This window comes from Castor canadensis, chromosome 8 (assembly GCF_047511655.1).
Source record: "Castor canadensis chromosome 8, mCasCan1.hap1v2, whole genome shotgun sequence".
NCBI classification, from domain to species: Eukaryota; Metazoa; Chordata; class Mammalia; order Rodentia; family Castoridae; genus Castor; species Castor canadensis.
Genome location: NC_133393.1, coordinates 12895011 through 12908304, shown reverse-complemented (window position 1 = coordinate 12908304; position 13294 = coordinate 12895011). Strand labels below are relative to the sequence as shown.

Below are 13294 nucleotides of genomic sequence, written 5' to 3'. Positions count from 1 at the left end.
CCTGCCTGTATTTTGCTGGCACAGTCAATGTAGTCAAGAACTCTTAGTAACATTGACTTCTTGGAAATAAAGTAATTTAGAGAGTACAGATAACACATTTAAAATCCATCTCGGTGTATTTGTAAAACTGTTTGGAGGACCCCTGACTTTCTTGAGGGCTGTATTTCAGCAAAATTGGCTGCACAGTGGATCCCATTTTCTCAGTGATTTTCATTATTGAAGGCAAATATTTTTACACAGGAAAAAATGTCCTTAATACTTTGGAGTGAAAACTTAGGGTAAGGATTGAGTTAGCGGGCAGTGCTGGGTAAAGGGCTCTATGTTGGAGGTATGTCAGCAGGTTTATGCTTATGTGCCCTCGAGTGGGATGGGGGTGAGAGTAGCATGTGGTACGAGAGAGGAAGTCCCAGTCCTTTGAATACTCTTTCCAGGTCCAGCATCTGCCATGACCCATAAAGGCATCGACAAATCTCTCAGTTGTCTCTAGCAAGAACTCTGAGAGCTTGGTACAGTTGTGTTGTTTATAGGTTACTCCTCAGCGTTAGATTAAATTTGTTTTGGGTAGTTTGGGTTTAACTTCCTGACACAGGCAGATAAAACATGCTCCAAATTGCTTTGTTAGTGGATTACTGTCCCTGTGGGTTTTCAGTAGGCTTTGTCTTACTGGTTAGCATGCTTTATAGGCATGCAATCTGATGCTTGCTAACACTGACAGATAGAAGGACCTGCATCTCATTAGTAGAGAGAGTTCCCTGAAAAAAATGGTGCTATAGTGAGGAGTGTGGAGATGAAAAGAGAGTCACTCAGGACTCTGGTTCGCAAACGTTGTGATTGAACCACATTGCTACTATTACAGGATCATATTGCTGAATGGTGGACTAGGAAGTGGAGCTGCCATTGACTGTATGTTTATTTTGGGTATCCTCAAACCTTGTTACAGTGGTATAAGGTTATATTCTGGGCCCTAAGCAAGAGTTTCAGTGAGGGATGCTCTTAGTGTTTCTGAACCTTACTGTAACAGACTTTAACTGAAGACAGTACTGGAGACTCAAGGATAATGTGTTTATTTTGGAATTACTTAGGCTTAGTAACCTTAACAAACTCAGTGAGCTTGAAAGTAACAATTACACTTTTATAAGTCCCATACAGCTCCCTTTTGTAATGACCCGAGGAAACACTTACAGTTCCACTGATTCATCTCCTGGGGACCATCAGTTTTCCATTGGTCTCTGGCCAGTCTTTTTTAGACAGTTTCTCTTCTATGCATTTAAAAAAATAACATTTGTAGACATTTTTCTAAAACTAATACCTGTGCTTTGTAGAAAATTTAAAATAGAAAAAATGTGGAAGAGAAGCCTACTATGCAGAAGCCTGCTATCCAGACATAATCACCTCAAACATTTTTGTGTACATACATGTGTGCGCGCACAGGTCTAGTTTTTTTTTTTTTTTCAATGTTTAGATGAAGGAAGGAAGGTGTTTTGATTTAATAGTATATTGTAACTATGATTTTTTTTTAAAGATACATGATCACTTGCTCTCATTGCCTGTAGCAAAGATTAGCTTTTGCAAAATCTCCAAATAATTAAACACTAGTTACATTTTGCTCGGCTTCTTAAAAAGTTGTTAAATGTAACCTTTTGTTAGCTTGTTAAGAATAAAAGAATTGGGAATTTAAAAATATAAGCTGAGGAAAGCAAAAACTTTTCTTAGTATCAAAATTCTTGTTACTGGATATTTACAGGTTAATGTCTGTTATCAGGGAAAGAATGAGGGGAAGTTGCATTTCTTATGGTCTTGTTTACATGTGCCTAGAATAATTTGTTTTTCAGAGAGCTGTCTGGTGGTATTGTTTTTTCTTTTCTTTTGTCTGGTGATATTAAGCCATTCAGTCCCACAGCTTGAATTTCTTCAGGCACATTTGCATTTCTGAGGCTGGGGCAAGAAGGATATGTGGTTTATTAGCAATGGTGTCTGATGTGTAGGGCTTTAGAGTGGGACACAACTGCATACCATTAGAATGTAGTGGCTGTGTGGCCTGGGGCAAGTTATTTAACCTCTTCGGGTCTCACATTTCCTTATCTATAAAGTTTTATTGAATGGAAATGTGAGTTTGAGATAATACAAGATGAAATGAGACACTAGCAAATAACAAGTGTGAGCTGGTGGAAATTCTCTTGCATGTCTGCGCAGTCTGTGTACTCTTAGTTACCTAAATTGAATTAAACTTGGGCAGGTACTATGAAGTATCAAGAAGCAATTTCACCTTAACACATGGTGGCCAAGTTTTTGTTTTTGTTTTTGTGTTTTTCTTTTTGGTGGGATTGGGGTTTGAACTCAGGGCTTCATGTTTGTAGATCAGGCGCTTGACTGCTGGAGCCACACCTCCAGTCCATTTTGCTCTGGTTATTTTAAAGATGGAGTCTTGAGAACTGTTTGCCTTGGCTAGCCTTGAACCTTGATCCTCCTGATCTCAGTCTCCCAAATAGCTAGGATTATCAGTATGGGCCACTGGTGCCTACTGATGACTAACTTGTTCTATTCTGAAAGTTTTGATGAATATGTGAAATTTGAGATAAGGGCTGGTTTTAAGAGAGATACTATACTGAGTGAGGTCTACAGCTCAGATTTTGGTTATTGTAAATGGATTTCACATCATTTTGGATTTCACCTTAACATTTCATGTATACATTTTGGTGTGTTGAAATGGTTGACATACTTACAAATTTTCATGTCTCTATTATATTTTATTATATTGGTGTTTCATGGTTGGTGTATGGTCTTACATTAAAATAATTAGCCTTTAAAGTAGGTAGGAATTTGAATTTAAAGCAATTTTTGTTACAGGAATTTTCAAATAGACTAGTAAATGTTTCTTCATGTATCATCACTCAACAATCATCAAACCATAGCCATTCTTGTTCCACCTGACTCCCCTTCCTCTATTATTTTGAACCAAATTCCAGTTATCATAAAATAGAATTACAATGTATGAAATTTGTCAGCCTTGGTCTCATTAACATTGATACATTAGATAACGCTCATCCATCTGCTTCGGATTGGATTTTACCTTTCTATATTAGGTAAAGTCAGCTTTAATTGTATCAGGTGTTGGTCTTCTTTAATTTCCTAATAGTGACAGTGAACTTCATTTTAATTAAGATTGTTAGAAATTTGTGCTGATACATATAAAACATAGTAGTGACTTCTAAACTTCCATCATAACCATAACTAAAAGGCTTATCTGGTGAGCAGAACAAAATATTTAATCCTATTGTTAGGGGACCCAAATTGGCTGCTTGTCCCATAACAGGTAAGTAGAGAGGCAAGGAAGCCAACTTTATTTAAAAAGCCAGCTGACCAAAAGGATGGAGGACTCTTGTCCAAAGTACATCTTGCTAGAAGGCTGATTGAGGGTCATTTTATATAGGAGATGGGTGATCCAGACTTCTCACCTTCTCACAGGTGGAAATTTGTGACCATGTCACACATCTGATCCTAATCTCCTGCACAAGATGCTTTCCAGTTCTGCACATCTCAAGAACAAAGATCATTATTTCTCTGGGCTATTTGTGTCATTGCTTAGCTTGCCCACATGCAGTTCATGACATATTACACAATGGACAAGCTGCAGGGGGGCAGCTGTCCTGAGGCCCTCTTGCAGATCAGACTTACAGTAATGAAAGAAGGCATACTTCACCTGATTACCATGGAAGAGGTTAAAAAGGAAGTCGGCACAAGATCTGGTCTCAGTGCTTATCTTCACTAGCCTTCACTACTAACCTATAGTAAATCAGTGAAAACATTAGAAGATGGAAGGGCATCCCATGCTCCTGGATTGGTAGAATCAATATTGTGAAAATGGCTGTACTACTGGAAGCAGTCTGCATGTTTAATGCAATTCCCATCAAAATTCCAATGACATTTTTCATAGAAATAGAAAAATTAACCCTGAGGTTCATATGGAAGCTCAAAAGACCTTGAATATACAAAGCAATCCTGATCAAAAACAGCAATGTCGGAAGTATACAATACCTGACTTCAAACTGTACTACAAAGCCATAGTAATAAAAACAGCATGGTACTGGTACAAAAACTGACAGGAAGATCAGTGGAATAGAATAGAAGACCCAGATGTAAACCTGTGCAGCTACAGCCATTTGATTTTCAACAAAGGAGCCCAAAACATGCATTGGTTAGAAAACATAAATAGCATCTTTATCAGATAGTGCTGGGAAAAGTGGATATCCACTGTAGAAGATTAAAACTAGATCCCGTATCAGTTCAAAATGGACCAAAGAGCTTAATGTGATATTTGAAACTGTGAAACTGCTATGCAGAGAATAGGGAATACACTGAAACATACAGGAATAAGTAATAACTATTATTTTAATTGCTCAGTTCAGAGAAAGGATTGACAAGTGGGACCACATCAAACTAAAAAGCTTCTGCACAGCAAAGAAGATAGTCGCTAGACTGAAGACACCCCCTACAGAATGGTAGAAAATCTTTGCCAGCTATGCATCTGACAAGGGATTAATAACCAGAATATACAGGGAGCTCAAAAAACTAATCCTGCAAAGAATAACTGGACAAATGAACTGAATGGACAGTTCTCAAAAGAAGTATAAATAGCCAATGAATACATAAAGAAATGCTCAGCATCCTTGGCCATAAAGGAAACGGAATCAAAATGACACTGAGTTTTCACCTTACCTCAGTCAGAATGACTGTCATCAGTGACACAACAAATATTGGCAAGGATGCTGGGTGGGTAGGTGGGGGACTCTTATTCACTGTTGGTGGGAATGTAAATTAGTGCGACAACTATGGAAAGCAACATGGAGGTTCCTCAAAATAGATCTATCAGAGGATCCACTGATACCTCTCCTGGATATATACCCCAAGGAATGTAAATCTGTACAGTAAAGACACCTGCACGCCCATGTTTATTGCAGCATTATGCACAATAGCCAAGCTTTGGAAATAGCCCAGATGTCTCACAGCCGATGAATGGATTAAGAAAATGTGGTATGTATACACAATGGAGTATTTCTCAGCCGTAAAGAAGAATGAAATTGTCATTTGCAGGTAAATGGATGGAAATGGAGATCATTGTGTTAAGTGAAGTAAGCCAGGCTCAGAAGGACAAAGGTTGCATGTTTTCCCTCATGTGGAATCTTGACCTATAAAATAAATGTATACATAAATACATATATGATCTTATATACATATACATATATGGAGAGGGGGAGAACATGATTGTAATAGTGGGTCTCTGAGGGGACTATAGGGAGGCGAGAGAGGAAAAGAGGATGATAGTGAATAATACTGAAATGCATTGCATCTGTGTATGAAGATAGTATAATGGAATGCACTGTAAACAGGGCAGTAAAGAAAAAGTAATAGAGTTAATCTGATTAAAGTACAATATATACATATCTGAAGTACCAAGGCAAAACCCCTTTGGACAGTCTATATACACTTTAAAAAAATGAAGGAGCAGGAAGGTCTGGGGGTTGATTACCAGTGGGAAGGGGAAGGATAGATGGACAGGGGGAGAGGGTGGATATGGTGGATGTACCTTGTGCATATATAATGAAAATAGAACAGTGAAATCTGTTGAAAGTTTCTGAGATAGTGGAGGAAGAGGGATGAGGGAGAATGGTGGAGGGGTAAATATACTTACTATATATTGTAAGCACATAGGTAAATGTCACAACGGATCCCTCCTGTACAATTATTATATGCTAAGAAATAAAAAAAGCTCCCCCTCAAAAAAAAGATCAGCAACTCTACAGTGTACCTACAAGTTTATGCAGGTTAAGTATCCCTTTCCACAATGATTAAGACCAGAGATGTTTTGAATATCTGTTTGTGGAATATTTGCATATACATAGTGAGATCTATATCTTGGTTATGGAACCCATGTCTAAACACAGAATTCATGTATGTTTCATATACATCTTACACAGAGCCTGAAGATAATTTTGTACAACATTTTAAATAATGTGCATTTTGACAGTTACCCATCAAGTGAAGGTAAGTGTGGAATTTTCCACTTGTGGAATCCTGTTGTTGCTAAAACACATCGGATTTTGGAACATCTCAGATCTCAGATTTCAGATTTTCAGATTAGGGATGCTCATCCTGTGCAAAGATTTGAACAGATTAGGGATGCTCATCCTGTGCAAAGATTTGAACAGTATTTATTTTTATTCATATATGCATACATTGTTTGGACCATTGCTCCCCCCTGCCCTCCACCTCCTCCCTCTCTTCCCCACCCGCCTCACTTCCAGGCAGAACCTGTTCTGCTCTCTTCTCCAATTTTGTTGGAAGAGAAGACACAAGCAATAATAAGAAAGACCTAGCGTTTTTGTTAGTTTGATAGAAGGATAGCTATACAGAGAGATTCCTAGCATTGCTTCCATGCACATGTGTATTACAACCCACATTGGTTCATCTCTACCAGACCTCTTCACTACCTCCCAGTCACCTTCCCATAGTGGCCTCTGTCGTTTTAAGGTTACTATATTAACTTCTCTACAGTGTACACATAAAACACTTTCAAGTTTTGAGTTTCCTGCCTTTCCTCATGGCATGTGTTGAACAGTATTTTTTGAGAAATTTTTATAAGTAAGCTCAAAGATGTGATGTGAAAAGCATTTCTTAAAAAAACCCTTTGGTAAATCAACTGTAAGATGAAGTATATTTTGTTGAGAATAAGTTGTCCTTGAGGGCGGTTGCTAATGCTTAATTTCTAAAAGTAGGACTTAGAGATATGAATCTGTTTAAACAGAGTGGAGTCTATTTTTTGATTCTTCATGTTGTAAACCATAAGGTTCTGTGCTCTCTTGCACTTCACTGGTAAAGGGAATTGGGGCTGATTTAAGGTAGTTCTGTCTCATGTATGTTTGTATGCTTAAAATTTAGTGGCTTAAAAAAGACCAGAAGCTGCAGGCAGTTTTTTTCCTTTTAAAGATTATTTTAAAAGCTTGCTGATACCTTCCTTCAAGTTTTAATAATCAGATGGCAGGTGTAAGATAACTAAATAAAATTGAATTTTAAAAGCTACTTCCATTTCTTCTTTACATGTCTGATGACTTTTTAAATTATTTTTTCCTGTGCTTAAATTAATTTATGTCTCAACTTATTTCCATATTTGCTTGGAATTTTAATTTTTTTGTTTTTGGCGGCACTGGGGTTTGAACTCAGGGCCTCACTCTTGCTTGGAATTTGAGCACAGTATAGTTGAGCCAGAAGCCTTTTTATAAAGCTGGAGCTAAATAAAATGTAATTGTTGCAATAAATGGAAGCTAACAACTTCCAAAGTTTTGAAATCCCTGGTGGTGTGGGAATAGTAGATAATTCACCTGTATGAGTAAGGCAATTCCTAGATACTGGGGATTAATAATACTAAATACACCTTAATGACTAATTAACAGTTTCTGAACCTAGGTATTACCTGTTATACCAAATTGAAAGTTGACTATCCATGGAGTGCAGTCATTGTAAAGCTAATTTAATATCTTACCCAATGAAAATGTTAATTTGTTTGACTGATTTTTAAAAAGCCCTGCATTAATTTGGAATTCTATGCTCTTAAGTTTTTTTGGATGGGTATCACATGTAATTAGAGAATCTCACTTTCTTAGAACATGCTGAGTTACAGTACAAGAAACTTGATGTAATGAGTTGTTCGTTTCTTGTTGGAAAGGAGGGTTGGGTATAGTTGAGAAGACACTCGTCTTTAGCTCCTGTGATGCCTGACAGAATCAGTGCCCCATCCTGCTCTCCTGTTAGAATCATCTAGGTGCTGTGAAGACACAAAGGTCTGAGACCATTTAAATCAGAGTCTGGGGTTAGGGCATCAGCACTGGTAGATTTTTTTCGGTGGGTGTGGGAATGGTACTGGGGTTTGAACTCAGGGCCTTGTGGTTGCTAGACAGGAACTGTGTCACTTGGGCTACACCTCAGCCCTTTTGGCTTTAATTATTTTTCAGATAGGGTCTTGCGTTTTTTTTTCTCCTCCTGGTTTGCCTATATTGCTCCTGTTTGTGCCGTCCACATCGCCAGGATGACAGGTATGGGCCACCCTATCCAGCTTGTTGGTTGAGATAATAGGGGTCTTGCTAACTTTTTACACTGGTCTCCGAACTGCAACCTTCCTGATCTTTGCTTCCTGAGTGGCTAGGATTGCAGCTATGAGCCACCACACCTGGCTCATTGATGGTGGATTTTAAAATACGCTCCACAGGCACTTCTAAAAATACCACTCCAAGAATATTTGAAGTGGGAGAGAGTGAGTGCAAATTAACATTTTCTGTCTTTGATAGTGTTACAAAATTTATGAGGGTAGAAGTTTTGCCTTAAAATAAAATAAAATAAATCTAGCTCCTTTCGCCTACCACCATTGTAGGGCATAGATCCAGGCAAGGGAAGGTCTTGGATTTAATGTCCAGAATGGACTTTTCCCATGGAGGTGAAGCTTCTATTATTTGGATACCTTATTTTCATAATAGCCATATTGGGATATAAATTACATACCATACAGTTCAGCTATTTAGAGTATACAGTTTGAATGGATTTTATTATATTCATAACAGTTGTGTAACTATCTCTACAATCATTTTAGAACCCCTATACATGTTGGCAATCACTCCCTATTCCTGTCAGTCAGCCCAGCCCTAGGCAACCACAGTCTGTGCTCTGTACTATAGATGTGGACATTTCATGGAAGCATACAGTATGTTGACTTGTCACTGGCTTCTTTCACTTGACATATTATCTTCAGTGATCACGAGATCATGACATACTAGTACTTCATTTCTTTTTATGGCTGAGTAATATTCCATTGCCTAGATCATAAAAACCACAGCTTGTTTATCTGTTTTTCAGGTGGTGGGTTGTTTCCACCTTTGGCTATTGTGAATAGTGTTGTTATGAACATTGGTGTAGTGGTTTCTCTTCCCTTGGGAATATATACTGGGAGCAAAATTGCTGGGTATTGTACTGGACATTTTTTTCACCTCATTTGACCTTCAGGGGTAGCAAATCTTCCTATAGAGCTGAAGAACACCAGGGACCTGTGTTCTAATAATCTTACATCTCAGGACAGAGGCCCCAGGTGTGTTACTTAATCTGGTGGTTTTCAGAAGGCAAGCTGCCCACTTGAAAGAAGAAGAAACAGCTGTATTTCCTTGCTTTATTAGGAAGGGTCCACGTAGTCTTCATTAAAGTTGGAATTTAAAGAAAATTTTGTAGTTGTATCCTTAATCTCTTAAGTCATTAGAGAGAAGAGCAAAACAGCTGAACTCTGAGTATCTGTAAAATAATCACTATAATCAGAGCTGACATTTGTCAACTATTGATCTGTGCCAGGCTCTGGGTGACTAAGGGTTTTTCATGAACATTATCTGATTTAAGCTTCATAATAACCTTTCTCAGTAACTGACATTTCACTGCTGAAATGGAGAAATGGAGACACAGGTTAAATAACTTGATCAGCTCAAAACAGCTGGGGCAGTGGGGAGCGTGCTGGGTAGGAGGAGTGGCTTTGTCAGCCTCTGTGCCTTGTGTCTGCCTTCCCCTCTTAGAAGGCGTGCTGTGCCCTGGAGCTTACTTGATTTGTTACTAGAGGAAAGTGGTTCCTTTGTAAAGGGCATTACCAGTTTACATGGATTTATTCTTCAAGTAAATTGCAGAAGAATAAAAGCTTAACTTTTACAAAATGTGGAATGAATGGTTTTCAAGGAGCTTTATTTAATTTTAGATCAATCTCACATTCCTAAGGCACATACATACAGCAGCATCCCCTGTTCCCACAGCTCATTTCACTTTGACTTTTAGTAAACTAAACTAGAGATGGTTGTGAAGTACTGCCCTCCAGTTTAAGTACTGTACATTATTACATTTGGAGGGGCGTTTTATTTTATTTGCCATGCTGGGTTTTGGACTCAGGGCCTACACCTTGAGCCACTCTCCCAGCCCTTTTTTGTGATGGGTTTTTTTTGAGATAGGGTCTCTCGAACTATTTGCCTGGGCTGGCTTTGAACCATGATCTTCCTGATCTCTGCCTCCTGAGTAGGTAGGATTACAAGTGTGAGCCACTGGCACCCAGCTGAGGGACATTTTATTTTTGCATTCTTACATATTTTAACCATAAAGCATTGAGAATGAGTCTACATTTGTTTTGAAATCTGATGTTATGCATGAAGTGAATGTTTCAAAGTTGTCAGGGAAACTACATATTTGTTCTGGTGATTTAAATTGTTTCTAAACATATCCAAAACATCCTTGAGTTTCCACATCAGTCTTGTATTTCACAGCATTTCCCCATGGTGCCATTTCTGCTTATTTATCCCCACCCCTCATCTAGTATGCCAGAAAGAAGTATTTGCATTATCACATGATCTGCCTTGTTACAGAGTACTTAGATTCGTTGTTTTGTATTACTGTACATTAAAAGTATCATTGGGGTATCAGTACCCTGCAAGTACTCTGCAAGAACAAATTTTGGTTTCTTAGGGATGTCACTTGATGGAATCAGTTTGAGAGACAGATGAAGAGGTGGAGCAGGGGAGGGAGGTGCTGATAGACACAGAAAGGAGCACAGATTTAGTAATCATCCCAAAGGCTTCGGGAATGTGTTGAGAACATGCTTGTTTTGCACATCACAGTAAAATGTGAAGTGATTATAATGTGGGCACGTGGAATATATTCTTAGAGAATATGTTAGGATAATAGCTTCTGTATCACACACCTGCCTGTTCCACCTTCTCACCGCCTCTTCCCCAAGGCACTCTGTGCTGGGCTTTCCTGCCCTGCTGCATCAGTTTAAGTGTGCCAGAATTTTGCTGGAAAGTTTTTTCTGTTAATTGTCCCTCTTCTGTTCTTTTTGAGTTTACACACTTGTAATTCTTTTCCTGTAATTTTAGAGGGATCTGAGAAGGCAGCCCACCTGTGCTCAGTATACATATTTATTAGAAAAAGTAATTTCTCTTAATTTTATGGTATCTTTTCTCTTCTCAAAATTAAAAAAAAAAATTACCAAATGTGGTATTTTCTCTTCCCGTATGGGTTTTGTGCCAGACTTAAGCCTAGTCATTTTTGTCATTGGAGGGAGTTATGTTGGGCCTCAACTGGTATATTAATTGGATGGAATAGTCTTCAGTTATATTAATAGTGGACCCGATGTATAATTCAGAAGTGCATTTTTGAGATATAAATGATGGAGATGGGTTGTTGCCAGTTGCAAATCAATGCAGATAATTGATAGCAGATGTCATTTTCAGAAAGTAGACAGTAGTTTTCCCAGGCTCTAAAACGCCAGCCTGCTTTCAGATTGAATCATGGGTGAAGTTATTAAGGGACAGATTTTATATGATTTGGGATTAACTTGTAGAACCCTTCAGGTGGGAGATAAATCCTCCTTGAGGCTAATTTTGTGGTACAGTTGTTGAGGCACACTGTATTCTTGCTTTGAGGCACTTTTTAGCCTTGTTATTTAATAGTCTGCTTTCTTTTCTCATATGTTGATCTGATCCCACCCTGCTTCCCACAGATAAACAGGGGTCACATGACGACAGAAGCCAAGAGAGCTGCAAAGATGGAAAAGAAGATGAAAATCTTGCTTGGAGGTTACCAGTCTCGTGCTATGGGGCTAATGAAGCAGTTGAATGATTTATGGGACCAAATTGAGCAGGCTCACTTGGAGTTACGCACTTTTGAAGAACTCAAGAAACATGAAGATTCTGCTATTCCCCGGAGGCTAGAGGTAATGTTACGTGCTGCTTCAAAGCATTGCTCAGGAGAATTGCAAAGAACTATCATGAGTTTTCCTTTTCTCATTCTCCTTCAGGGCCCTCCAGTTGGTCCTGGAGGACCTTTTGCGCTGAGTGTCTTCGGTTTTTTGTAATGTAGAGCTGTCAGTCTGTAGATGGGTAGTTAGACCAGGCACATGATGGAGGCGGAGGCATTCCCTTTTCTCCTTTCCTGTTTTATGTGTAGACACACACTATGGCCTGGGTAATTAACGCTGTGATTCCCCCCGCCCCCTCCGAGCTTCATCACACCCCACTCATGTGAGGAGAAATGGAGTCGTGTCCTTTTGCTTTGTTTTGTAACTTAGGATCTTGGGAACCTAGCTAGTGGTTCCAGAACATCAAATTCCCTTGACCAAGTGTGGTTTATCGTGCTAGCCCCTACCCGGATAAAGGGGGTCAGGGCTTACGTTAGTGCATGTGTGGCCATTGATGGGACAAGAGTGGCTTGTTTACTGACATCGCCACAGAGATTTTACAAGATGGTAATTGTGAACAAAGAGAAGACTGACTGCAGTACTGGCTTTCTAACCGTAGCATTTGCTCCGATTGTGTCTCTCATGGGATCACACCTGTGAGAATTAGAAATTAACTCAGCTGTCTCTAAGATGCTCAGTACTGTGATTTTCAGTGTCAGTGTACTTGCTTATGAAGTAATGATCTGGCTTCTCCTCTCTTCAAGTGTCTGAAAGAAGATGTGCAGCGACAGCAGGAAAGAGAGAAGGAGCTTCAGCAGAGATACGCTGATTTGCTGTTGGAGAAAGAGACCTTACAGTCAAAACTCTGAAGCACGGTTTACATTCTGTCACATATGCTGGTTTCCGTACTCTGCCAGGCTGGAGCTGATGTTTATCTTCATTGACAGATGTCTCCACTGTCTGTGGTTTTTGGTTGTTTATTTTAAATGATATTGATCTTATACATTCTGTGTTAAAGACTAACTCTACAGGACGGATAAGGGTTTAAATTATTAAGATGATCATTCTTTTACCAGTGTCATCTTTGCAGATTTTTTTTAGTTTTGGCCTTTAATTTAAAAAGCCTGACTCTGAAGTACTGCCTGTGAGTAAACCCTTGAATAAAAACAAAATGTAAAAATTGAGAATGTAGCCTTTTGTTTGAAGAAAATAGATACTCAGAGTGCCCACAAGCCGGCGGTTGTATACTCTAGTTGTGTGTGAGTAGCTCTCAGAGCCAGTGATCCTGAATCTGAAGTCCTTAGGAAGGCAGCCCTTTGTGGCTTCAGCAGAGTGGCCATTCCTTTGCACTCACAAGATAGATTAGCTTGTTAATACCTCAGTATCACTTGAGGGAAGGTCTCTTCTGTGCCAGCTCCTTACACAATTCAAGAGGTATAACTTAAAAGATTTAATTTTTCTTGACTTGTTATTTTCTTAAAAGTATTTTAAAAGTTTTTGTTGGGACTGGGGTTTGAATTCAGAGCTTCATGCTTGCAAAGCAGGTGCTCT

The 13294-nt window shown here is 38.9% G+C and overlaps 1 protein-coding gene across 2 annotated transcripts in view; it reads left to right on the top strand.

The window, feature by feature from the left end:
• The window catches only part of Cdc5l (cell division cycle 5 like), a 44116-nt gene extending 31186 nt beyond the window's left edge, over window positions 1-12930 (top strand). For both annotated transcript variants that reach the window (XM_074082033.1, XM_020157158.2), the window contains 2 exons: window positions 11567-11779; window positions 12508-12930. In XM_074082033.1, coding sequence (XP_073938134.1) covers window positions 11567-11779; window positions 12508-12612 — 318 coding nt within the window. In that variant the 3' untranslated portion in view covers window positions 12613-12930. The remainder of the gene's footprint in view (window positions 1-11566; window positions 11780-12507) is intronic.
• The last annotated feature ends 364 nt before the right edge of the window (window positions 12931-13294 follow it).